Source organism: Leptodactylus fuscus, chromosome 11, assembly GCF_031893055.1.
Source record: "Leptodactylus fuscus isolate aLepFus1 chromosome 11, aLepFus1.hap2, whole genome shotgun sequence".
NCBI classification, from domain to species: domain Eukaryota; kingdom Metazoa; phylum Chordata; class Amphibia; order Anura; family Leptodactylidae; genus Leptodactylus; species Leptodactylus fuscus.
Genome location: NC_134275.1, coordinates 49,292,746 through 49,320,727, shown reverse-complemented (window position 1 = coordinate 49,320,727; position 27,982 = coordinate 49,292,746). Strand labels below are relative to the sequence as shown.

The following is a 27,982-nucleotide window of genomic DNA, read 5'->3' as shown; positions in this document are numbered from 1 at the left end:
GAGGGGGATGCTGCTGATGTATACACTGTCATTATTATTACTAGTAATATCTCCCTATAGACGCCTGTGTGTATCTGCAATGATGTCCCATCTCCCCCTTACAGATCTCTCTCTATGCAAATCCAAGGAGCGGAGGGAGGAGGGGGTGTGAGGGGTCCGGCTCTCCCATCTCTCAGCACTGGAGACTCTTCACAGCTTGGGGTCTTGTCTGTCCAGAGAGAATCGTCCATCTCCGCTGCACATGGATTACTTAGAATTATCCTGGCTCGATCTGCCATCCGGCCAGCAGGACAAGCATTCGTCTCCCCCGTAAGTACCTGATGTCTGCATTTACCTCCCCTGCAGGGTCCCCGCGCTCTGCATCCTCCACGCCACAGTTCACACACAGCAGGTTTGCGGCAGAAATTTCTGAGACCGTCCCTCTCATCTGAATGGAACATATAGAGATCCAATTGTGAAGGAAACGATTGAACACACCTGCTGTGTGTGAATAAAGCCTTAGTTTACCAAACTGAGAACGAAATCTCGGGACATATTGAGCTCATGAACAAGCAAAACCTATATACACTTATAGATACTTATAGACTCTATAGACACTTACAGATAGTTATAGACTGTATAGACACTTATAGACAGACACAGACACCTATAAGTATGGGGACCGGCGGGCAAAGATTTGGGCTTTTTATGATATTTTGCACTTTTTATTACACTAAAACATGAGCAAAGGGCAAATCTTTTACCTACATTCATTCACCAATTATATTCTTGGTACAAGTTTATAGGAAGAATCCTCAAGACATCGAAATAACCATCTCAAGTGAGTCCTGACATAGCAAGGAAATGAACCTTTGTCTTAAGGGGGTCCCACATTTAGGTTTTCAAATCAGCTGTGGATAAAAGCAAAGAAGCAGAAGTGCAGGGGCAGAGGTGTAGAGAGAAGAGGTGCAGGGGACAGAGGTGTAGAGAGAAGAGGTGCAGGGGACAGAGGTGTAGAGAGAAGAGGTGCAGGGGACAGAGGTGTAGAGAGGAGAGGTGCAGGGGACATAGGTGTAGAGAGGAGAGGTGCAGGGGGCAGAGGTGTAGAGAGAAGAGGTGCAGGGGGCAGAGGTGTAGAGAGAAGAGGTGCAGGGGACAGAGGTGTAGAGAGAAGAGGTGCAGGGGACATAGGTGTAGAGAGAAGAGGTGCAGGGGGCAGAGGTGTAGAGAGAAGAGGTGCAGGGGGCAGAGGTGTAGAGAGAAGAGGTGCAGGGGACAGAGGTGTAGAGAGAAGAGGTGCAGGGGACAGAGGTGTAGAGAGAAGAGGTGCAGGGGACAGAGGTGTAGAGAGGAGAGGTGCAGGGGACAGAGGTGTAGAGAGAAGAGGTGCAGGGGACATAGGTGTAGAGAGAAGAGGTGCAGGGGACAGAGGTGTAGAGAGGAGAGGTGCAGGGGACATAGGTGTAGAGAGAAGAGGTGCAGGGGGCAGAGGTGTAGAGAGAAGAGGTGCAGGGGGCAGAGGTGTAGAGAGAAGAGGTGCAGGGGACAGAGGTGTAGAGAGAAGAGGTGCAGGGGACATAGGTGTAGAGAGAAGAGGTGCAGGGGGCAGAGGTGTAGAGAGAAGAGGTGCAGGGGGCAGAGGTGTAGAGAGAAGAGGTGCAGGGGACAGAGGTGTAGAGAGAAGAGGTGCAGGGGACAGAGGTGTAGAGAGAAGAGGTGCAGGGGACAGAGGTGTAGAGAGGAGAGGTGCAGGGGACAGAGGTGTAGAGAGAAGAGGTGCAGGGGAAAGAGGTGTAGAGAGAAGAGGTGCAGGGGGCAGAGGTGTAGAGAGAAGAGGTGCAGGGGACAGAGGTGTAGAGAGAAGAGGTGCAGGGGGCAGAGGTGTAGAGAGAAGAGGTGCAGGGGACAGAGGTGTAGAGAGGAGAGGTGCAGGGGGCAGAGGTGTAGAGAGAAGAGGTGCAGGGGACAGAGGTGTAGAGAGAAGAGGTGCAGGGGACAGAGGTGTAGAGAGAAGAGGTGCAGGGGACAGAGGTGTAGAGAGGAGAGGTGCAGGGGACATAGGTGTAGAGAGAAGAGGTGCAGAGGGCAGAGGTGTAGAGAGAAGAGGTGCAGGGGACAGAGGTGTAGAGAGGAGAGGTGCAGGGGACAGAGGTGTAGAGAGGAGAGGTGCAGGGGACAGAGGTGTAGAGAGAAGAGGTGCAGGGGACATAGGTGTAGAGAGAAGAGGTGCAGGGGACAGAGGTGTAGAGAGAAGAGGTGCAGGGAGCAGAGGTGTAGAGAGAAGAGAAGAGGTGCAGGGAGCAGAGGTGTAGAGAGAAGAGGTGCAGGGGACAGAGGTGTAGAGAGAAGAGGTGCAGGGGACAGAGGTGTAGAGAGGAGAGGTGCAGGGGGCAGAGGTTTAGTGAGAAGAGGTGCAGGGGACAGAGGTGTAGAGAGAAGAGGTGCAGGGGGCAGAGGTGTAGAGAGAAGAGGTGCAGGGGACAGAGGTGTAGAGAGAAGAGGTGCAGGGGACAGAGGTGTAGAGAGTAGAGCTGCAGGGGACAGAGGTGTAGAGAGAAGAGAAGAGGTGCAGGGGACAGAGGTGTAGAGAGAAGAGAAGAGGTGCAGGGGACAGAGGTGTAGAGAGAAGAGAAGAGGTGCAGGGGACAGAGGTGTAGAGAGAAGAGGTGCAGGAGACATAGGTGTAGAGACAAGAAGTGCAGGGGACAGAGGTGTAAAGAGAAGAGGTGCAGGGGGCAGAGGTGTAGAGAACATTTGCTGCTTCTTCTCTTTCATTTTAATACATTTGTGATTTTGGCTTCAAGAACTGCATCTGAATCCTGAAGGTGTGAACTTGCGTTAAATGACTGATATCCGTGTACCTCATGTTAAGCAACAAGCTCAACTCCACTATATCCATATCAGTCTAACATGTCCTTGCGGGTTCCACTAAAACCTTTTTATGTCCTGAGACTATGATCCCCTGGGGTGCAGCCACTGATCCTCAAGAACTCCTTTAATTCCTTCCAGGGTTTGGAGCAGGAGGCTGCAGCGATCTCACTCCCTTTAATATTTGCCTGATAAGATCTTGACACAATTTGCTTTATAATATATCAGTTATGTCAGCGACTTCCTTCTGATATGTAGTGTGTAAAAAAAAGAGGTTCTGCAGCAGCTGCAGGGTGCAATATAAAGTTATGTGCAAAGTATAATTCACCTTATGAGGGTGTGTGATATCAGAGAATGGTAAACCCTAATCTTACCCTTTGAGAAGAGGTTCTGCAGCAGCTGAGGTATAAGGAGCGATGACCCCTCAGACACCCCCGACCTGCTCGCAGTCTCCTGGATCTCTGTGCTCCGGGGGCTTCTAGGTGGGACATTCCTCCTGCTTCTCCATAGTCTTGTTATTTCGGGGTGCTCTCTATTGGGGGGTGTCGTCTATGTTATATGGTTTGTATAGAGCACAATATGTAAGAAGAAATGTGTTATCTATGGACCCTGCAGCGCCCCAGGCCCAGGGGTATCAGGGTCTATATAACCATCAATGGGGGGGGGGGGTCCAAGGAATTGGCTCAGATGAGAGATAAAAACTACAATATAATATAGAAAAGCACGAGACAGAAAATCTATCATCTATCTATCTATCTATCTATCTATCTATCTATCTACCTACCTACCTACCTACAGTGTTGGCCAAAAGTATTGGCACCCCTGCAATTCTGTCAGATAATACTCAGTTTCTTCCAGAAAATGACTGCAATCACAAACTCTTTGGTAATATCTTCATTTATTTTGCTTGCAATGAAAAAAACACAAAAGAGAATGAAAAAAAAGTCAAGTCATTGATCATTTTACACAAAACTCCAAAAATAGGCCGGACAGAAGTATTGGCCCCCTCAGCCTAATACTTGGTAGCACAACCTTTAGACACAATAACTGTGCACAACCGCTTCCGGTAACCAGCAATGAGTTTCTTACAAGGCTCTGCTGGAATCTTAGACCATTCTTCTTTGGCAAACTGCTCCAGGTCCCCCCTGAGATGTGAAGGGGGCCTTCTCCAAACTGCCATCAGGAGATCTCTCCCCCACAGGTGCTCTATGGGATTCAGGTCTGGACTCATTGCTGCCACTTTACAAGTCTCCAGGGCTTTCTCTCAAACCATTTTCTAGTGCTGACCTGAAGTGTGTTTTGGGTCATTGTCCGTCTGGAAGACCCCTGACCTCTGAGGGAGACCCAGCTTTCTCACACTAGGCCCTACATTATGCTGCACAATGTGTTGGTAGTCTTCAGACTTCATAATGCCATGCACACGGTCAAGCAGTCCAGTGCCAGAGGCAGCAAAGCAACCCCAAAACATCAGGGAACCTCCGCCATGTCTGACTGTAGGGGGCGTCTTCTTTTCTTTGAAGGCCTCTTTTTTTCCTGTAAACTCTATGTTGATGCCTTTTCCTACTTTTGTCTCATCTGACCAGAGAACATTCTTCCAGAACGGTTTTGGCTTTCTCAGGTAAGTTTTGGCAAACTCCAGCCTGGCTTCTTTATGTCTCTGGGTAAGAAGTGGGATCTTCCTGGGTCTCCTACCATACAGTCCCTTCTCATTCAGACGCTGACGGATAGTACGGGGTGACACTGTTGTACCCTCGGACTGCAGGGCAACTTGAACTTGTTTGGATGTTAGTCGAGGTTCTTTATCCGCCATCCGCACAATCTTGCATTGAAATCTCTCAATTTTTCTTTTCCGTCCATATCTAGGGAGGTTAGCCACAGTGCCATGGGCTTTAAACTTCTTGATGACACTGCGCATGGTAGACACAGGAACATTCAGGTCTTTGGAGATGGACTTGTAGCCTTGAGATTGCTCATGCTTCCTCACAATTTTGCTTCTCAAGTCCTCAGACAGTTCTTTGGTCTTCTTTCTTTTCTCCATGCTCAATGTGGTACACACAAGGACACAGGACAGAGGTTGAGTCAACTTTAATCCATTTCAACTGGCTGCAAGTGTGATTTAGTTATTGCCACCACCTGTTAGGTGCCTCAGGTAAGTAACAGGTGCTGTTAATTACACAAATTAGAGAAGCATCATATGGTTTTTCAAACAGTGCCAATACTTTTGTCCACCCCCTTTTTTATGTTTGGTGTGCAATTATATCCAATTTGGCTTTTTGACAATTCTTTTTGTGGTTTTCCATTGAAGACAAATTAAATGAAGATAATAATACCAAAGAGTTTGTGATTGCAATCATTTTCTGGAAGAAACTGAGTATTATCTGACAAAATTGCAGGGGTGCCAATACTTTTGGCCAACTATCTATCTATCTATCTATCTATCTGGGCACCACATCTCCTCTGTATACACCTTTGTTGGCTAATGTAGCGCCCACTAATGGGCAATGCCAGGTTGACTCTCTTCTGAACAGGGGAATGTTCACATTTAGGAATTTGATGCTGAAGTTGGAGAAGAGTTCTTCCGGCGGGGCCACATTCCTGGTTCCGGTTACAGATTTTCTTGCGGAATTTGATAATTTCCACATTTTTCGCTTCCTTTTCATCTCCGTGGAGTTCTCGGGTGGAAACAGCGACTGCTTCGCATTGCAATGAATGGAAGGTGATTTGAGGTGGACATCGAGGTTCGTGTTACTCTGTGTGAACACCCTCTAATGGAAAACCTCTATCTGAATCTCCCAAATCTCCCAGTGCTATCGTGGTGTCAGGTGGACATGACCTTTATGTGTGCATTCACACGTGGCCAAAATCTATCTTCAGGGTACAATGTCTGCCGGCAGATTGTGATGCAAATTTAGATGCAGATTTGCAGAGAAATTGCTGCAAATTTCACCCTTACAATGCAAATCTGCATGTAGGGGCTTGTTCCATTTGGGGGCGCCCCACGGGGTCCTCCATCCTATGGATTTGCAGCCACTTTCAATGTCAACAGGCAGAGACCCTAAGAAAGTCTGAAATAAGTTGGATATAGGTCTGGTGATAACATGTTGTGTTACTGGGGTGCGGGGTCCCTCCTCTCCGTCTGGTCCTGGTCAGTAATAGGGATGACTTGGGATCGTCACACTATGGGGGCTGTGATGTGCTGAAAGCTCTGGCAGTTCCTGTCCTTACCTCCACAAATTCTCCAGGGGGTGACCGTCAAATGGACAGAATCTATGTTAAGCATCTCTTTCAAAGGCCATTGAGCGGTATTGATCGAGATGTCGGGGAAGGAGGCGAGAAGAAGGTTCTCCTTTCATGTCAGCTTTTATAATGGGCTCTGACTCTTCCCTGCTATCATTATCATCTCTCACCTTCTCAGTGCCGGGTCCCGTCGGGGTCTCCTGACCATGGACAATCAGGAGGTTGTGTGAGGCCTCCAATGCTCCAGTCCAGGCTCTTATCTACATATGGCGGTGTTATTACCTTGCGGCCCAGTCCACACGAGGCTTTGTCACTGATCACAAGTAGCGATAAAGTTGTGTTTGATAACGAGGCACGATAAACGACCAAATATTCTCCATTAATCACCTTGCCCTGTACATGGGACTGATGGAGGGTCCGTGAAGGGTTGTCCCACTAACAATACTGATCCCCTGTCCTGGGGGTCGGTGTCTACCTGCTGGGATCCCCCATCTATGAGAACAGGAATCCCGACCTAACCTTCGTAAAGGGTTAAACTGCCTAAAATATTTATTTCTTATCCATAAGATAAATTGCTGATCAGTGGGGATCTGACTGATCCCAAGAACAATACAATAACCCCCATTATTTTTCCTCTGCACAGCGCCACCCTAGTATGGTGCAGTTACTACAACTCATCCCAAATCACTCTTGTGGGGCCCAGGACAGTTCAGGGCCCATTGTGGAAGGTTTAGTGTTACCCGCAGTAGCTTATATGGACTCAGCCATAGGAATACAACAGAATTTAAAGGGGTCCATCTTATCAAAACTCCCTTTAAAGGAATAGGGTGTGAAATCTCGCTACGTTGCTGATAGTTTCATCCTTGTCTTTCAGGTTTCTGTGCGGGATTTCTCACAATCTGAACCTTCAGGTGAAAGCTGAACCCACCAGCCCGACCCTACAGATGGACACTGGGGGGTATTTTAGCCCCGGGGGGATGTCGGACACCAGCAGCAGCTATGGACTCTCGGTAGGGGGACAGTCTCAGGGACTGGATTCTCCCACTGCTTTACTTGGATTTTCTGATGCGGGGGAGAAGCTATTTGCCGACAGCCCCCCATCTCTGAGCGATGACCCCGCCATGCAGTGTGTTCTGAGGTCTGTCCCCAAGCGACTGTGCCTGGTCTGTGGAGACACCGCGTCTGGATACCATTATGGGGTCGCGTCTTGTGAGGCCTGCAAAGCTTTTTTTAAGCGAACAATACAAGGTAAGAAATAAGGAGATATAATCATTATTATAACCTGGTCCTAGACCTATTATACCCCATCAATATTACACCCTAGGATGGACTGACCCATTATACCCCATCAATATTACACCCTAGGATGGACTGACCCATTATACCCATAATTATTACACCCTAGGAAAGACTGACCCATTATACCCATCATTATTACACCCTAGGACGGACTGACCCATTATACCCATCATTATTACACCCTAGGACGGACTATCCCATTATACCCATCATTATTACACCCTAGGACGGACTGACCCATTATGCCCATCATTATTACACCCTAGGACGGACTGACCCATTATACCCATCATTATTACACCCTAGGACGGACTGACCCATTATACCCATCATTATTACACCCTAGGACGGACTGACCCATTATACCCATCATTATTACACCCTAGGACGGACTAGCCCATTATACCCCATCATTATTACACCCTAGGACGGACTGACCCATTATACCCATCATTATAACACCCTAGGATGGACTGACCCATTATACCCCATCATTATTACACCCTAGGACGGACTAGCCCATTATACCCATCATTATTACACCCTAGGACGGACTGACCCATTATACCCATCATTATTACACCCTAGGACGGACTGACCCATTATACCCATCATTATTACACCCTAGGACGGACTGACCCATTATACCCCAGTATTATTACGCCCTAGGGCGGACTGATTCATTATACACCATCATTATTACACCCTAGGACGGACTGACTCATTATACCCCATCATTATTACACCCTAGGATGGACTGACCCATTATACCCATCATTATTACACCCTAGGACAGACTGACCCATTATACCCCATCATTATTACACCCTAGGACGGACTGACCCTATTACCCATCATTATTACATCCTAGGATGTACTGACCCATTATACCCCATCATTATTACACCCTAGGACGGACTGACCCATTATACCCTATCATTATTACACCCTAGCACGGACTGACCCATTATACCCCATCATTATTACACCTTAGGATGGACTGACCCATTATACCCCATCATTATTACGCCCTAGGGCGGACTGACTCATTATACCCCATTATTATTACACCCTAGAATGGACTGACCCATTATACCCCATAATTATTACACCCTAGGATGGACTGGCCCATTATACCCCATCATTATTACACCCTAGGACGGACTGACCCATTATACCCCATCATTATTGCACCCTAGCACGGACTGACCCATTATACCCCATCATTATTACACCCTAGGATGGACTGAACGAGTGATTATGAAGATAATCTTGTTTCCCTTAGTCCTAACAGCGGCACAATGTGGGGTATTTCTGCCCCTGTGTGCTGGTAGGACAGGCGGATATTTAATTAGCCAATCAAATGCGTGGCAGGCCCTATAAGAGGGCACAAGAACCTCCCCTCTGCGTGTAAATACAAAAGTACCTCCATTACATTTATATACAGTTTTATACATAAGATATGATTCCCAGGGTGGGAAATCTTGTGCCGCTGTTAGGACTAAGGGAAACAAGATTATCTTCATAATCACTCGTTCCCTGTCGTCCTCAACAGCGGCACAATGTGGGGATATAGCAAGCAGGTCCCCAAGATGGGTGGGACAAACCCATGACCGAACTTAAACTGGTCTGGGCAAAGGCAGTGGAATCTGCCACTTGGTCCTTCAGGCGGTAATGCCGAATGAAGGTGGATTCAGATGCCCAAGAGGCAGCTGCATATATTTGGTCCACAGACAAAGCACTTCTTTCTGCCCGTGAAGTGGACACTGCCCTGGTTGAATGGGCATGAAGGAAAGATGGAGCCGACAGCCCTTGGGCGGTATAGGCGACTCTAATAGTCTCGGTAACCCACCGGGATATTGTAGCTTTGGCGGCTTTGGCGCCCTTGTTTTTCTCCGTGTAGCTGACCAACAGGTTTTCAGTCCACCTAAAGGGGCGAGTGCGCTGCAAGTAGATCTGCAGGCATCTAACCACATCCAGCTTGTGCCATCTTTCTTCTTCAGCAGAAGAAGGGAACGGAAAAAATACTGGAAGGGAAATCAGTTGGTTCCTGTTTACAGCAGATGGCACCTTGGGACGAAACCCAGGGAGGAACCTAAGCTGTACATGGTCAGAGAAAAAGGTGGTATATGGCTCCTCAGCGGACAAAGCTTGTAGTTCACTAACGCGTTTGGCAGGTGTGACTGCCAATAGCAGCGCCATTTTGCCGGTTAGCGACTTGAGGGAGACCTCTTCCAGAGGTTCAAATGGTCCCATTGGTGGACAGGGGTGTTTACCACCGGTCTCAGCCTAGTTTCCCCTTTAATAAAGGTGCTCACTAAAGGATCCTGAGACAAACGCCTCCCCAGATAGGCGGACAGGGCCGCTACGTGTACCTTGAGTGTGGCCGCAGCAAGACCTCTGTCTAGTCCGTCTTGAAGGAAGTCCAGGATCGCCTCCGTAGGGGGATCGGTGGAGTCCACTTGATGCTGCAGACACCAGGCATTAAAGATGTTACCTATTCGACGGTAGTTCCTGTTAGTCGAATCTGCTCTGGCGCTGATAGGGTCTTCAAGACGGCTTGTGACAGTCCTCTATTTCTCAATAGGGACTGGTCAACCTCCAGGCTGTCAGGTTGAGTCTCCTCAGATCCTGGCATCTCAGCTCTCCTTGGGTTACCAGGTCTGGGAGTGGGGGAAGCCTCCAATATATGCCCTGACTCATTTGTATGAGCTGAGCAAACCAAGCCCTTTTTGGCCAGAACGGGATTATGGCTATTCCCGAGGCTTGGTCCTGTCTTATTTTTATCAATACCTTCGGTATGATTGGAATTGGAGGGAATATGTAAAACAGCCTGAACCTCCATGGGATGGACAGGGCATCCACCGCCAAGGGATTGTCCTCCTGGTACAGAGAGCAGAAGGTCCCCACCTTGGCGTTGAGTCGGGTAGCCATAAGATCGACCTCCGGGAGACCCCATCTCTGGACGATCTGTTGAAATACGTCTGGATTGAGAGACCATTCTCCTGATACGGTAATACCCTGACTCAGCTGATCCGCTACTATGTTCAGGGAGCCCTTTATGTGAACAGCGGATAACTGGACCAGATTCTTCTCCGCCTAGGCAAATATGAGATTCGTCTCTCTCAGCAAGGTTGGTGACCTGGTGCCCCCTTGTTTGTTTATATAGACTACCACCGTCATATTGTCTGACCGGTTTTTGACAGACTTGCCTTTCAATTCTGGGGCAAAGTGTACTAGGGCCAGGTACACTGCTCTGAGTTCCTTGAGATTGGATGACCCCAGCTCCGGACATCTCCATCGTCCTTGTACAGTTTTGTCTTGACAATGGGCTCCCCATCCCCACTGGGATGCATCTGTTGTCAACAGGGTCCACACTGTCGGGATCGTGGACCTTCCGTCTTTCAGGTGTATCCACCATCTGAGGGAAAGACGGGTAGCGGGAGAAAGGCAGATCTTCTTGTGCAATCCCCGTGGAGACCTGTTCCAGGTTCTCAACACTTCCATCTGCAGGGGACGCAAATGCCATAAAGCCCAAGGCACCGCCCTGGCCGAGGATGACATCAGGCCCAGGACTCTCATGGCGGTCCGGATGGTTACCTGCCGAGTGCGCAATAGGAATCGTGCACTGGCTTGGATTCTTTCCTTCCTTGGACTGGAGAGGAAGATCTGCATCGCTTCTGAATCCACTATAAATCCGAGGAATTTTCTTCAGGTGGATGGAACGATTTCGGACTTCTCCCAATTGATAATCCTAACTCCTGTAGGAAGTTGATGGCAAGGTTGAGCTGCTGGAGGAGGGCAGCAGGAGACTGAGCTTTCAGTAGCCAGTCGTCTAGATAAGGGACGATGAAAAGACCCTGAAGTCTGAGGGCCGCGGCGACCGGAGAAATCACCTTGGTGAATACCAGTGGGGCGGATGTGATGCCGAATGGCAGAGCTGTGAATTGATAGTGCTCCCTGTGGCCGGCCATAGCGACGGCAATCCTGAGGAACTTCCTGTGGAAATGAGCAATGGGGACATGTAGATAGGCGTCCTTCAAATCGAGGGTAACCATCACCTCTCCTGGCTGAAGAAACACAGCCACGGAATCCACGGTTTCCATTCGAAATGACCTCTTCCTGATAAACCGATTGAGGTACCTCAGATCTATTATCATCCTCCAGCCCCCGGTGAACTTGGGGACCAGAAAGACGGGGGAGTAGACTCCCAGACCGAGGTCTGAGGCTGGTACCTTCTCCAGGGCGCCCTTGGTAACATATTCGGCAACCAAGGCTTCTAGACTGGCCTGCTGAGAAGGTGGAAGAGTTTGGGTGGAAACGAACCGATCTGGAGGTGGAAGATGAAAGTCGATGTGATACCCGTGTTGTATGATCTTCAACACCCATGGGTCTTGGATATGGGTGAACCATGCTCTGGAAAAGGAGGAAAGACGTCCTCCCACAGGAAGGGGGGCCACAGGGAGCTGCCCCACGTCAAAACTCAGGCTTCCTCTTGGTGTCCTCCTTGGAAGCGCCACGACCAGCTCCCCTAGGGCGATATCTAAAACGCCGTTGTTGGGAAGGGCGTCTATAATTAGAGGAAGAACCTCTGCCTCTAGAGGGAGCACGTCTGCCCCTGGATGCTTGAGGTAGGGACCTTCCCCTACCTTCAGCTAATCCCTCCATAATGGCGTCTAAGCTTTGGCCAGACACCCTTCCCGGCTCAAAGGGGAGAGCACAGAGTGCTGCTTTAGACGCAAAATCTGTCCGCCAAGGCTTTAGCCAAAGGGGTCTACGGGCCGCAGTAGACAACGCCATAGATTTGGCAGAGATTTTTAATTGATGGCAGGAGGATTCCGCCAAATAATCTGCAGCCCTATGAACTCTTTTCATAGAGGCCAGAATCTCATCTCTGTCTACGCCCAAGTCTATATCCCGCTCCAAGGCGGCTAAGCGGTTGCGCAAAAAGTCACCAACCATAGAGGAGGCTATGGCCACAGAGGCTTGCGCGGAGGAAGCTGAGTAGACCTTCTTCAGAACGGAGTCCACCCTACGATCCAGAGGGTCCTGAAGATTTGAACCATCTTCCAAGGGCACCAGGGTTCTGCGGGACAGCTTTGCTACGGCCAAATCCACCTTCGGGGGAGGCCCCCAGGAATCCCACTGGGTAGTGTTAACAGGAAACAAACTCTTGAAGATCCTGGAAAGCGAATGTCCTTTCTCTGGCTGTTTCCACTGCTGCGCCATAAGGTCGGTCAGCGTGGCGTCCGCATGGAAGGCAATATGTCCCCCAGAGGCAGACGTGGAGGCTTCCCCGTCAACATCTCGGCCCACTGTAGACCGGATGGACTTCAGCAGCCTGCCCGTTTGTTCATAATGGAACGCAGTTCTGCTGGAATAACTGAGTCGTCCTCGGAGGAATCATCCTCTGCCACCCGCAGGTGTTACAAGGGGGGGGGAGAGACGAGGAACGGAGCTCAGAGCATGGTCTCCTGGTGAGCTGAGACAAGGTGCAATGGATCCCTTTGAGGGAATCATCCTGCAAAACAAAAAGGAGAGTACAAGCAAGGGAAAAACTATTTACCCAAGCGATGCCCAAACTCACCATCTCCTTGACCCACCATCATATCTCTGGGAGAGGGCTCCACAGGTGGAGGACCTCTGCACCCGCGACAACGGGCCCACTCATAGCCTGAAAATAGGCAAGTTATAGGACCAGTAGTACCCCGCAGGGCACAACCTTTCAAGCCGCTACCTACCATCAGGGAGCGGTGTGTCGCAATCGAAGCAGGAAAGATGTTTCCTCTTGGAAGAGGTTTTCCTCCTACCATCCCCAGGAGGGGTAGTAGAGGATGACATATCCTACAGAGAGAGATAATAGACCATGCAACACTGTCACCATGACATCATACCAGCTTTTTAAAAAAAGGGTAAATCTTACCAGGTCCTGTAGACCGGACAGCGAGGTGACGGATCCCAATAAAGTTTGCAAACTGGAAAAGAGTTCAAGATCAATGAACACCACAATCGCACGCCTTCAGCAGATACTGCAGGAAGGTCTCTGACACCAGGCCAGCCAGCCTCTTAATTCTGGCCGGCTGGAAGTGGGCGGAGCCACAATCAAAGCAGGTGAGGCAACCTGCCCAGACAACTAACCCTGTAATCAGGGGTCTGCAAAGATATACATTCCCCCCCACCAAGAGGCCCTTAACACGGGCACTTACCCCCACATCTCCCCGTCTTTTCCGGCCTTTAATAAGGCCTGAATCTTCCCTGAGTGAGCGGCCGCCAGCGCCAGGCCGTTGCCATGGCGCTATGATACTTCCGGCGAAACCGGAAGTGCGCGCTTACAGCGGCCGGCGGGGAACAGGATACACAACAGTGTGGTTCCACCCGCCGGCAGTCCGCGCGGCCACCAGAGGCGGCATGCGGAGTCCCCGGACTCTCACCAAAATGTCAGGTAAGTCACAAGGAGCAGGGGAAGCGGAGGAGAGGGGGGGCAGGGGGGATAGAGGGGGGTAGCCACACATGGCTAACAAGCACCTTCTCCCTGCAGGGCACAGAAGGTGACAAGAAAAAAACAACCGCTCAGGAGGTGAGTGATCCTGCTGAGCTTCTCTAAGAGGACACAAGTCCTCCCACCTGTCCTCTGTCCACACAGGACAGAAAAAAACACGCAGAGGGGAGGTTCTTGTGCCCTCTTATAGGGCCTGCCACGCATTTGATTGGCTAATTAAATATCCGCCTGTCCTACCAGCACACAGGGGCAGAAATACCCCACATTGTGCCGCTGTTGAGGACGACAGGGAACCATTATACTCATCATCATTACACCTTAGGATGGACTGACCCATTATACCCCATCATTATTACGCCCTAGGGCGGACTGACTCATTATACCCCATTATTATTACACCCTCGGATGGACTGACCCATTATACCCCATCATTATTACACCCTAGGATGGACTGACCCATTATACCCATCACATAGACTGACCGGCCATTACGCACGGTGGTGGCAGCAGCAGATATCAGTCCTACTTGGTGCACTGGTGAGGCCGAATGTTTTGGGAATTGTCATGAATATTAATGGTGCATTGAGTAAGATGGCAGCCTGTCTATAGCTGTAATTCCAGAGTGATCTTCCTGCCATGTTGCCCTCCCCTGGTCTCTCACAGACACAATAGTATTTGGCATCTCCTGATGGACGAGGTCGGAGGTTACAACAACATAATTAAATCTTTATTGATTCATCTTCATAACTTAACAGGTGAAGGGTAATCCAGCGATTGCAGCGACAGGAAGTGCCAGCATTAACCCTTCCCCTTCATACATAGAGGCGGGAGGATTTACATAAGGTTTCCATTTGTGTCACCGCAAAGTCTACTCTAAACCCAGCGGGACAGACCACTGAGGTCCATGTATGGAAGAAGGGAGAAAGGTCTATCGGTGATGGTCGCCATAACCAGATCTAAGGCTGAAGATGGAGAACCAGACCCAGGTTCATGTGACAGGCAGCCGGGGCTGGGGGTGATACAAGGTGAGAGGTTGGTGTGAGGAGCGTCTGGCCGTCTGACCCATCTCCAGGTTTCACCTTCGTGTACCCCTCGGAGAGTTCTGGATCTTGTGAGAAATGTTGTGTGAACCAAGGCCTGAAATTGGTGGAATAATCTCATTGATCTCCGTGTGAAGACTCAATATGGCGAGGGAAAGGGAAAAGGCGTCAGGTGGAGGCCGAGACCTCCTGTCCATCAATAATGATCAAAGCGAGGAGATCGGAGGAAGGAATCGGGAACCATTGAGACGTAAACCCAAGAAGACATGATGTCGGATCTCACAAGGGATTATTTGGGATCTTATAGGAGGTGAAATAAGGAACTAGAGATACAAAAAACTCAAGAAACTTCGGAAATCCAGACACATAGTCAGCGGGGGGCACCAAGGGGTGAGAAAACGCCAAATATAGGGAGACCTATCAAAGCCCCTCTGAAAAAAAAGGCTGAATATTAAATTTCCAAGATGAAAAAAATTCTTGCCTTTCTTGGGCCTCAATGAAAAATCTATAATGGGGTCCAGGGCCCAGAAGTGACTGCTCTGTCTGTACCCCCCTCCCCTTCCCCTCCAAAGGTCACAGGTCACACCAAATATTGAGGGCATTTACATTTCTCTTTCCTTCGCTGACTTGGTAAATCCATAAGGAGATTGTATAAGATGCCGACCACACAGCGGCTGTGATGGAGGGGCTTTATTTAGGATCCCATCAGACCCCTACACGATGGGCTGGGCGCCTTGTTTTCCTTCAATTTTTGTAATTTTTTCACCCCCTGCCTAAAACCTTTGCACAGCCCTGTATATGGTTACATACGATGTATCTGCATTTCTATGATCTATTATACGGCGTAACTTGCATCTTCATCTATATCCGTATATATTATCTGTATACGTCATCTATAGCCGTATATATTATCTGTATATGTCATCTATATCTGTATATATTGTCTTTATCTGTATACGTCATCTATAGCTGTATCTGTCACATATATCTATATCTGTGACATATTCTATACGTCCGTTCGGCTCCACTTTCATGACCACATTTGTCCAGCTCATTCATTCATAATAATTTCGGCTTTAACCCCTTAATGCCAGACTACTATTGAGGCGGTAGCGGCTAATTGAAGTATTGATGGGGGTAGAGCCAAGTTTCCACAGGGTCGTTCTCCCCTCCGTCCTCACACAGGGACCCGAGGAGGAATCTGTCAGGCAAAAGAGAGCAGTCAATATTCATTAGTGTGTGTAAGGCGTGAGTGGCAGAGCGTCCCGTCACATCCTAACATGGCCCCCCCCGGGACTCGCCGCCGTACACCAGGCTCTGCCTCGCCTCCACGTTCTCTCTCTGTTTATTCTCATTTGTAATTAAATAAGCTGCAGATACCCCAAAGGAATGAGGGGGGAAGTTGGAGGAGGGGACGAGCCGCTATGTACCCTGCTGTCACCAGACGGCTTCATCACAAGCTTGTACTGAGAGACGGCCTCTTGGGTACCTGACCCCTGGTATTGGACTGGGGTCTACCTATAAATGATTCTGGGGGTCTGTCCTCAAACAACCCCTAGTAAATAGACCATAGCACCCTGCAACCTATAAGACTGCTCCTAATAACCTATAAGGCTGCTCCTAATAACCTATAAGGCCGCCCCTAATAACCTATAAGACTGCTCCTAATAACCTATAAGGCTGCTCCTAATAACCTATAAGGCCGCCCCTAATAACCTATAAGACTGCTCCTAATAACCTATAAGGCTGCTCCTAATAACCTATAAGACTGCCCCTTAATAACCTATAAGGCTGCTCCTAATAACCTATAAGGCCACTTCCTATAACCTATAAGGCCGCCCCCTAATAACTTATAAGACTGTTCCTAATAACCTATAAAGCCGCCCCTTATAACCTATAAGGCCGCTTCCTATAACCTATAAGGCTGCCCCTAATAACCTATAAGACTGCCCCCTAATAACCTATAAGACTGCTAATAATCTATAAGGCTGCCCCTAATAACCTATAAGGCTGCCCCTAATAACCTATAAGGACAATCCTCAATAACCTATAAGACTGCTCCTAATAACCTATAAGACTGCTCCTAATAACCTATAAGGCCACCCCCTAATAACCTATAAGACTGCTCCTAATAACCTATAAGACTGCTCCTAATAACCTATAAGGCTGCTCCTAATAACCTATAAGGCCGCCCCTAATAACCTATAAGACTGCTCCTAATAACCTATAAGGCCACCCCCTAATAACCTATAAAGCCGCCCCTTATAACCTATAAGACTGCCCCCTAATAACCTATAAGACTGCTAATAATCTATAAGGCTGCCCCTGATAAACTATAAGGCTAACCCTAATAACCTATAAGGCTGCCCCTAATAACCTATAAGGACAATCCTCAATAACCTATAAGGCCGCCCCTAATAACCTATAAGACTGCTCCTAATAACCTATAAGGCCACCCCCTAATAACCTATAAAGCCGCCCCTTATAACCTATAAGACTGCCCCCTAATAACCTATAAGGCCACTTCCTATAACCTATAAGACTGCCCCCTAATAACCTATAAGACTGCTAATAATCTATAAGGCTGCCCCTAATAAACTATAAGGCTGCCTCTAATAACCTATAAGGCTGCCCCTAATAACCTATAAGGACAATCCTCAATAACCTATAAAGCCGCCCCCTATAACCTATAAGGCAGATTTCTCCGCAATAAGATGAATATTTCATTCTATTTCAGTTATCGGTCGGTTTTTCTACCGTCTGATAATTCACATTCCAGGGTTGGCAGCCATTTATTAAGGGCACGAGTGGGGGCTGGACCTTTAGAGCGACTCCTCGTCGGGGTTATTGTCATAGTTACTGTATATACTGGACCTACTGTATATATAACATTTCATCTGAAATATCTGCAGCGGAAACTGATCCTTGCAAAGTGTGAACAGGCGCCACGTGTAGCTCTGTATCCTCAGGCTTGTGCTTGTGTCTTCTGCAGGTAACATTGAATACAGTTGCCCGGTGGTCAATGACTGTGAGATTACCAAGCGGCGGAGGAAGTCCTGTCAAGCCTGTCGCTTCCGCAAGTGCCTGAAAGTTGGAATGATGAAGGAAGGTACAGGACAAACTCACCCTCTCCCCTTCTGACTTCATTGCAGCCTATCGAGTCCTAGCCTGTTCCTTTAGACTTAGTCTAGTTCGTAATGGAGGTAAATTCAGTTAAAGAGGACCTCTCACCTCCACCAACTCTTTACTCAATAGGTGACGCTTCTCTGATTTTTGTAACTCCCGCCACTCCTGAGCTATCATTGGTCCTGGGTTAAAATAGATAATTTGGGACCGCTCCACCTGACAGTCGTGAGCACAATTAGTATATTGAGTGCTGTAACTAATAGCAATGATTGCTCAGGAATGGTGGGGACTACGTGCTGCCACTCGGGGGAGGAGACCAGAGGATGGGAGTAGTAGTGACACTGGCTATGCACCTGCAAGGCCGAGCACACTCCACATGCACCCCAATCCCACTCCAGGGCTGGACACAATCGAGGGGGGTCCTGCAGCTCTAGACTTTCTAGATTCCATGTCGCTCAGATTCTCATATTCTTGTGAACCTCTTGTTTTAGGCGTCAGGTTGGATCGAGTGCGAGGTGGGAGACAGAAGTACAGACGTCCAGTGGAGGTGGAGACCCCGGAGCCCTGCTCTTACCTCACTGCTCATCATTCCTTCCCAGGAAAGAAGACAAGTAGGTTTTGGAGAACTTGTGTCCATACAATGGGCCATGTATATATATATATACAGTCCTATGAAAAAGTTTGGGCACCCCTATTAATCTTAATCATTTTTAGTTCTAAATATTTTGGTATTTGCAACAGCCATTTCAGTTTGATATATCTAATAACTGATGGACACAGTAATATTTCAGGATTGAAATGAGGTTTATTGTACTAACAGAAAATGTGCAATATGCATTAAACCAAAATTTGACCGGTGCAAAAGTATGGGCACCTCAACAGAAAAGTGACATTAATATTTAGTAGATCCTCCTTTTGCAAAGATAACAGCCTCTAGTCGCTTCCTGTAGCTTTTAATCAGTTCCTGGATCCTGGATAAAGGTATTTTGGACAAACAATTCAAGTTCAGTTAAGTTAGATGGTCGCCGAGCATGGACAGCCCGCTTCAAATCATCCCACAGATGTTCAATGATATTCAGGTCTGGGGACTGGGATGGCCATTCCAGAACATTGTAATTGTTCCTCTGCATGAATGCCTGAGGATTTGGAGCGGTGTTTTGGATCATTGTCTTGCTGAAATATCCATCCCCGGCGTAACTTCAACTTCGTCACTGATTCTTGAACATTATTCTCAAGAATCTGCTGATACTGAGTGGAATCCATGCGACTCTCAACTTTAACAAGATTCCCGATGCCGGCATTGGCCACACAGCCCCAAAGCATGATGGAACCTCCACCAAATTTTACAGTGGGTAGCATGTGTTTTTCTTGGAATGCTGTTTCTTTTTGGACGCCATGCATAACGCCCTTTTTTTATAACCAAACAACTCAATTTTTGTTTCCAAAATGAAGCTGCCTTGTCCAAATGTGCTTTTTCATACCTCAGGCAACTCTATTTGTGGCGTACGTGCAGAAACGGCTTCTTTCTCATCACTCTCCCATACAGCTTCTATTTGTGCAAAGTGTGCTGTATTGTTGACCGATGCACAGTGACACCATCTGCAGCAAGATGATGCTGCAGCTCTTTGGAGGTGATCTGTGGGTTGTCCTTGACTGTCCATTCTTCTTCTCTGCCTTTCTGATATTTTTCTTGGCCTGCCACTTCTGGGCTTAACAAGAACTGTCCCTGTGGTCTTCCATTTCCTTACTATGTTCCTCACAGTGGAAACTGACAGGTTAAATCTCTGAGACAACTTTTTGTATCCTTCCCCTGAACAACTATGTTGAACAATCTTTGTTTTCAGATCATTTGAGAGCGGGCTGTCCATGTTCGGCGACCATCAAACTTAACTGAACTTGAATTGTTTTGTAGAAAGAAATGGTCCAAAATACCTTCATCCAGGATCCAGGAACTGATTAAAAGCTACAGGAAGTGACTAGAGGCTGTTATCTTTGCAAAAGGAGGATGTACTAAATATTAATGTCACTTTTCTGTTGAGGTGCCCATATTTTTGCACCGGTCAAATTTTGGTTTAATGCATATTGCGCATTTTCTGTTAGTACAATAAACCTCATTTCAATCCTGAAATATTACTGTGTCCATCAGTTATTAGATATATCAAACTGAAATGGCTGCTGCAAACACCAAAATATTTAGAACTAAAAATGATTAAGATTAATAGGGGTGCCCAAACTTTTTCATAGGACTGTATATATATATATATATATATATATATATATATATATATATATATATACACACACACACACAACTCACCACCGGTCTGTCCTTACAGCAAACAAAGTCGTGTCTCATCTGGTATTGGTGGAGCCCGGCGAGGTGTTTGCCAGCCCCGATCTTGACCTACAAGACAGTGACCTCCGCACCCTGACCACACTGTGTGAGCTCATCAACCGAGAGCTGCTCGTCACCATCGGCTGGGCCAAACACGTCCCAGGTACTGGCCAAAGTTTTCTATATTACCATTTCCAGGTGCCAAATATCTCTGAATCCTGCACGATAAATAGTAGAAGTTACGATCAATCAGAAGTGTACATGTAGAAATCTGAACATAACCCTTGTAATGCCAATAATAATAAGGCAGGAACGATATCGAGAGGTAATCAGACATTGTGCTATAGGGCAGGAGGAGCGAAGCAGGATGATTACGGTCTTACAACTATGGCAATGGTACGATATTGTGACAGTACCTACGGGGCCCTACAGATGGTACCTTATTGTGACGGCACCTACAGAGTCCTACAGCTGGTACTATACTGTGGCAGCACCTACACAGCCCTACAGATGGTACAATACTGTGACGGCACCTAAAGGGCCCTACAGATGGTACGATACTGTGACGGCACCTACAGGGCGCTACAGATGGTAATATACTGTGACGGCACCTACACAGCCCTACAGATGGTACGATACTGTGACGGCACCTACACAGCCCTACAGATGGTACGATACTGTGACGGCACCTACAGAGACCTACAGATGGTGCAATACTGTGACGGCACCTACAGAGCCCTACAGATGGTGCAATACTGTGATGGCACCTACAGAGACCTACAGATGGTACGATACTGTGACGGCACCTACAGGGCGCTACAGATGGTAATATACTGTGACGGCACCTACACAGCCCTACAGATGGTACGATACTGTGACGGCACCTACACAGCCCTACAGATGGTACGATACTGTGACGGCACCTACACAGCCCTACAGATGGTACGATACTGTGACGGCACCTACAGAGCCCTACAGATGGTAATATACTGTGACGGCACCTACAGAGACCTACAGATGGTACGATACTGTGACGGCACCTACAGAGACCTACAGATGGTAATATACTGTGATGGCACCTACAGAGACCTACAGATGGTACGATACTGTGACGGCACCTACAGAGCCCTACAGATGGTACGATACTGTGATGGCACCTACAGGGCTCTACAGATGGTACGATACTGTGACGGCACCTACAGGGTGCTACAGATGGTGCAATACTGTGACGGCACCTACAGATCCCTACAGATGGTACGATACTGTGACGGCACCTACAGGGCTCTACAGATGGTGCGATACTGTGACAGCACCTACAGATGGTACAATACTGTGATGGCACCTACAGAGACCTACAGATGGTAATATACTGTGACGGCACCTACAGAGACCTACAGATGGTACGGTACTGTGACGGCACCTACAGAGACCTACAGATGGTAATATACTGTGACGGCACCTACAGAGCCCTACAGATGGTACGATACTGTGACGGCACCTACAGGGCTCTACAGATGGTGCAATACTGTGACAGCACCTACAGAGCCCTCCAGATGGTACGATACTATGATGGCACCTACAGAGCCCTACAGATGGTACAATACTGTGACGGCACCTAAAGGGCCCTACAGATGGTACGATACTGTGACGACACCTACAGGGCGCTACAGATGGTGCAATACTGTGACGGCACCTACAGAGCCCTACAGATGGTGCAATACTGTGACGGCACCTAAAGGGCCCTACAGATGGTACAATACTGTGACGGCACCTACAGGGCGCTACAGATGGTACGATACTGTGAGGGCACCTACAGAGCCCTACAGATGGTGCAATACTGTGACGGCACCTAAAGGGCCCTACAGATGGTACGATACTGTGACGGCACCTACAGGGCGCTACAGATGGTACGATACTGTGAGGGCACCTACAGAGCCCTACAGATGGTGAAATACTGTGACGGCACCTACAGAGCCCTACAGATGGTACGATACTATGATGGCACCTACAGAGCCCTACAGATGGTACAATACTGTGACGGCACCTAAAGGGCCCTACAGATGGTACGATACTGTGACGACACCTACAGGGCGCTACAGATGGTGCAATACTGTGATGGCACCTACAGAGCCCTACAGATGGTGCAATACTGTGACGGCACCTACAGATGGTGCAATACTATGACGGCACCTACAGATGGTACTATACTATGACGGCACCTACAGGGCTCTACAGATGGTGCAATACTGTGACAGCACCTACAGGGCCTGACAGAGAACATATTCAGAGACTTGCAGATTCTGAGATTATACAAGGCGAGTAATAAATCACAGAACCCGGTACAGATTTTGTATCAGGAACCAGAAAGTTGAAGTCATGTCTGCACAAAATTCTGACAATGTCCCTGAAACAGTAAGAGGAGATTTCTCACTTGTGTTCGGTTATTAGCGGATCTCTTGGAATCATCTAAGAAGGAAAGGATCACATTTCTTTAATTTATATTAGTCAGATGGTAAAATGATCCATTCTCTATTCTGTATTTATTCTCTGATTATAATCCAGTCTGTGATGTAAATGAGGTGACTGCTGCAGAGAAAATACCTACAGAGTTTGCAAATGCCAGTTTATTATTAGGCTTAGTGGACAGAATGAGAATTGCAGGATAAAGTACTTTTTTTTAAAATTCAGATAGTGACATTGAATTTTTTTTATATATAAAACACATTTAGAAATACAGGGTGTACAGTGCAGGTAATTGTTAGTGACTCACTGCCATTATATATACATTAGGGAAGAGTCCGGCCATCCCATACGGGGGGTTAGGTTACCTTCAGCTGTCCTAGGGGGGTCATTCTAATTCACTGATGCCATTGTGACAGCTGCTCTGAGGGACAGCGACAGGGACTATAGATATTTACATAATATAACGTATAGGGGGAAGATCAGACAATGGAGCGATATGTTACCCAAAATTCTGAGGATAATTCTCATTCAGGTAAATGTAAGGAAAGTGATAACAATTGTCTTGTCTGAATCCAGAATGTTTCCCTGATAACCAAGACGTTTGGTGTCAGCGGTGCGACCCTGCCGGTTGGGTTGTGCGATATCTCCCCGGCCATCTATTGAGTGGCTGCAGGAAGGACACAGATTATCATCTCCAAATTAATGGGATTCAGGGTCCCTTCTCCAATGGTGACACGGCTGAGCCCCCTCCTCCGTGATAGCAATCTCCAATATTTCCCAATTAAACGGCGCACTCAATATATAAAGAAACAATTGTATTGCTATAGTGTGCGCTAGACGGGTAATGGAGGCCGATACCACAAAGAGGAGCTAATAAAGGAGGGCGAGAGCGTGACAGGGCGGGAGGATCCAGAACAAAACGCAGCCAGACTGCAGTGAAGGTTACCAGGGAAGGTGGAATCAGCGGCCATCAGATAGAATCCTATATAGACATGTATATGTTAGGTACAACAACAAACACACCGCCATACAGTACATGCCCTATATACCCCAGCCCTCTACAATACGATCCCTCCTTCCAATTCCTATAATCCTCATCTGGGGCTTTGTAGTGTTCGCCAATTGTGATCCACTGCGCTGAGATTTGCACCAATTTTCTATAAAATTTTGACTTCAATGGGAGCCGCTTGCTTTTTATTTTGTACACGTGCACCTACCCCTTCTGTACCCCTCTGCAAATATTCCACACACAATGCCCTTGTAGACCGTCCAGCACCCTGTCACTTCTCTGTGTCCTTACAAGTCTTCCTGTATTTCGTAGGTTTCTCAGCCCTCTCCTTGGTAGACCAGATGGCTCTACTGCAGAGCGCGTGGATGGAAGTCTTGGTCCTGGGCATCGTCTATCGCTCCTTACAGATGAACGACGAGCTGGCGGTGGCAGAGAACTTCTTGTTGGGCCGGGAGCAGTGCCGCAGCTCGGGCCTTCTCAATCTGCATTTGGTTCTGCATCAGCTGGTCAGGAAATATCGAAAGACAAAACTGGACAAGGAGGAATTTGTTACCTTGAAGGCCATGGCTCTCGCTAACTCAGGTATTCATCATCCATCTGCCGGGGCTGACACATGATGGAGGGGGGAAGGGGGTGCTTATATAATGTTCTACCTAACCTGCACAGGGAGATAGACCAGCCCCAAGTTTAGGACCATAGACAATAGGAGCAAAATCAGTACAAATTCGTAGAAAACACATCATAAAGTAGACTCTGCGAGTGTTTTGTGACCCAGAGAAGAGGCCACACGTCTTATAGTAATGGGCCACACGCCTTATGGTAATGGGCCACACACCTTATGGTAATGGGCCACACGTCTTATGGTAATGGGCCATTGTAACGCTGATGTGACGTGAGCCTTACTGACCGGCAATGCTGCATGGGAAAAACATGCACATTATCTCTCCTCAAGGAGGAAGAACACCCTCATATAGGGTCACCGGCCTCATAATGGCGTATAGGGTCACCAGCTCCATAATGGCTAATAGGCTCACCAGCCCCATAATGGCTAATAGGGTCACCAGCCCCATAACAGCTAATAGGGTCACAGGCGCCGCACCCTTTCCTATAATATTCACAAATAAATTCCCACTGGGAGAAAATAAATGTCTATTTGGGGTCTGATGTTCTTGTCGTCGTCCTGCCGGCGGCCATGATGGGTGCACTGGTCCCCATATCCTTCTCTCACTACAATCTGTCCCTGATCTGTGAGATCGGAGTCACGAGATGATCCCACTGACAGCTGTCACAGGCCTTACAAATAGACAGCGCGGTGTTATCGATGGCCGCCTCTTGGAGTCTGCCATGGCCAATCAATAATGTCCCGAGGTGTTTTGTGTGTAGGATGAATCGGAACAAAGGAGGGCAGGAAGGGGGGCCGGGGGGGGGGGGGGGCGCAGAGTAAGCAAATGCTTTGAAGCCTGCAGCGATCCGTGCGGTAAATGGATTTGCTTCATTGGGATTTGTGTCAGGGCTTTATTTGGCTACAAACACTTTCTCTGTAACTTTGGATTTCAGTTTGTAGTCGTAATGATCGGAGCGGGATACGGGATGGAACGTGTCAGGCGACCTGAAATATATGGAGGTCTGTGACATTAACCCTTACAGCGTGGGCCACATCTTATATCACATCCATTTATATCGGGTGACAGCGGTCTGTCAGTGAATGGAGACATCACAGACTAAATCTGCCACAATGTGATCTGGTCTAGGCAATGCTCTGTGAGATCTCCTGGCCTGTTTGGCAATGTAGACCATTGTAGCGCCAAGAAAGTGGCCAAAAATGTACCCAATGGCATTATATATAGTAGAAGTGAGGTATGCCGGAAATATTGGGGAGCGGTCTGCGGCCCCGTCTGCCTTCGGCTGTGGTCTTGCCTTGCTGCAGGAGCGATGACCACATGTAGAACCACAAGACTGATCATCTCATAATGGAATAATCCATCAGCCATATTGATCGGTGAATTCCTAATGGGTTACTCTACATCAGCCGCCCCCGCCCCTCATTACAAAAAAAGTGGGTGTAAAGGATTAACTAAGAAATAATGGAAAGGTAATAGCAAATGAGATGTGGAGGTTGGGTCCATGTAAATCTCATTTATCCGCTGGTCACGTTGGGGACGTTTTCTTCATTCCTGTATAAAATTGCGTTTCTCATCATAGAAAGTAAATTGATGCGGAGGAATAAAAGGGGATAAAACCTTCTGTGCACCCGGGGACCTGCTGATGGCGCTGCTGCCGACGACCCAGGGAAAGTGGCAGTCTTGTGTGGCTTCCATGGCCTGATGAAGGGGCCGCACACATTAGATTAACCTTGGTTTAGTTTACTGATGCTCAGCTATCTGATGTGTGTGGGGTTATCGAAACCTGTACCTAACAGATAATGTCAGGGAAAGGAGCGATCAGCCATACCAAATTACACATGCCTGATGCTGATATTTTAGGGCAGATGAACCATCACCATCAACACCGCCACCATCATCATCTCCCTTCTACTCATTTACAATCTACACCAGCACAACCTAACCAAGCATGTGCATCACTATAGGGGTGTCATCCACTTGTGTCTAAAAGAGGAAGGTCCCAAGCAGGAATCCCCCTCCCCATTATATGATACACATAGGCCTGACCACTCTAAAACTTCATCATATTTGATCCATTATCCCATTAGTTAGACAGTCACGTCATCTACGAGAGCGCGAGACCCTCAAGCACCATCTCTGCTGTTCATTACATGATATCTACATCACTTGGTGTCCACTTCTAATCCACATCTCCCCCCAGTACCTAGAGTAAAACTTCAGGTTCTGTAGGTTAACATCACCCATGAGGCTCACCAAGGTGTCCTCGAGCCTGTCAGTGACCCACTCATTGCTCTGTGGTATCAGCTCATGGTCGATGCTCGGTGTATCTCACCAGACTCAGAGGCATCTTGTAGACCACAGTAATGTTCTAAGATGGTTTGGCCGTGTTGGGTCTGTGATTCTCCTTCTTCATAGATATTTGGGCTGATACTTGAACAATCGTCTTCTTCTTCTCCTCCTTCAGATTCCAGCAGTATTGAGAACGTGGAGTCTGTTTTAAACCTTCAAGACCGTCTTCATGAAGCTCTACAGGACTACGAAAGGGAACATCACGCTGAAGATCCCCACCGATCTGGCAAACTCCTCATGACTTTACCACTGCTCCGTCAGACAGCCAACGAAGCCGTCCGCACCTTCTGCCAGATCCGGCTGGAGGGAAGGATCCCTATGCACAAACTTTTCTTAGAAATGCTGGAGGCCAAGATGTGACTGTTCAAGAGATTGAACCCTGACCCCTACATGTGGACACCACAGAGCAGCTTCAGAAGACCACAGACGTGTCCGTATCTGCAGACATTGACTTTAGACTAAGTATAGTCAGAGATTTCATGGCATGTCAGGAGACATATTGGTTGGTGCTACACATGACCTCAGCCCATCACCGTGTACTTGGATATCCCTCCAACCATTGCAGCTCTGTATGGAACATGTCTTAGATAAGACTAGAGGGACAGAAGACCACGCTGTCCCCTCCTTAGATATGAGGTGTAGTATACAAACTGTAGCACCAACGGGTTTCGAGGAGTAAACCTTGTCTCATGAGCGATGGATTTCGGGCTGTGCCACCAGAATATACAACTGTACAAAGATGTGCCGTGTCCTGTTAGGTCTCCGATCATTGTCTCCAATCATTCACTTTATATAATATATCGAAAGAAATTTCTTGTAAAAGTTTCCGCAGTTCTTGTTGTGTAGACAGAAAGGCGTCAAATAGAAATAACAGAGCAAAAACTGAGGGGAAAAAAACCGTCTTGGCTTTTTGTACAATATTTATCTTGCTGCAAAACACACTGACCATTGGCAACTGGGGACAACTGATGACAACGGGGACAGAGCCATCATCTCATAACTGGGCATCAGTCCTAGCTAGGCAGACGGCTATTCCTCCTGACACCACCATACACGTGAATACTTGGCTGTGACTAGTACAAAATATATGTTATGAGATTGCACACACACACACACACCAGTGACCACCATAAAGCTGGTTGGACTTATGCTGAA

General features: G+C 47.8%; 1 protein-coding gene across 1 annotated transcript; it reads left to right on the top strand.

Annotated features, from left to right (window-relative positions):
• Positions 1 to 107: 107 nt before the first annotated feature.
• On the top strand, positions 108 to 27,597 carry LOC142185103 (estrogen-related receptor gamma-like). The gene is made up of 7 exons (XM_075260356.1): positions 108 to 309; positions 6,959 to 7,332; positions 17,915 to 18,031; positions 18,540 to 18,659; positions 20,385 to 20,546; positions 24,168 to 24,437; positions 26,943 to 27,597. Exons 1-7 carry the CDS (start codon positions 242 to 244, stop codon positions 27,185 to 27,187), a joined length of 1,356 nt encoding a protein of 451 aa, XP_075116457.1. The 5' UTR covers positions 108 to 241; the 3' UTR covers positions 27,188 to 27,597.
• The last annotated feature ends 385 nt before the right edge of the window (positions 27,598 to 27,982 follow it).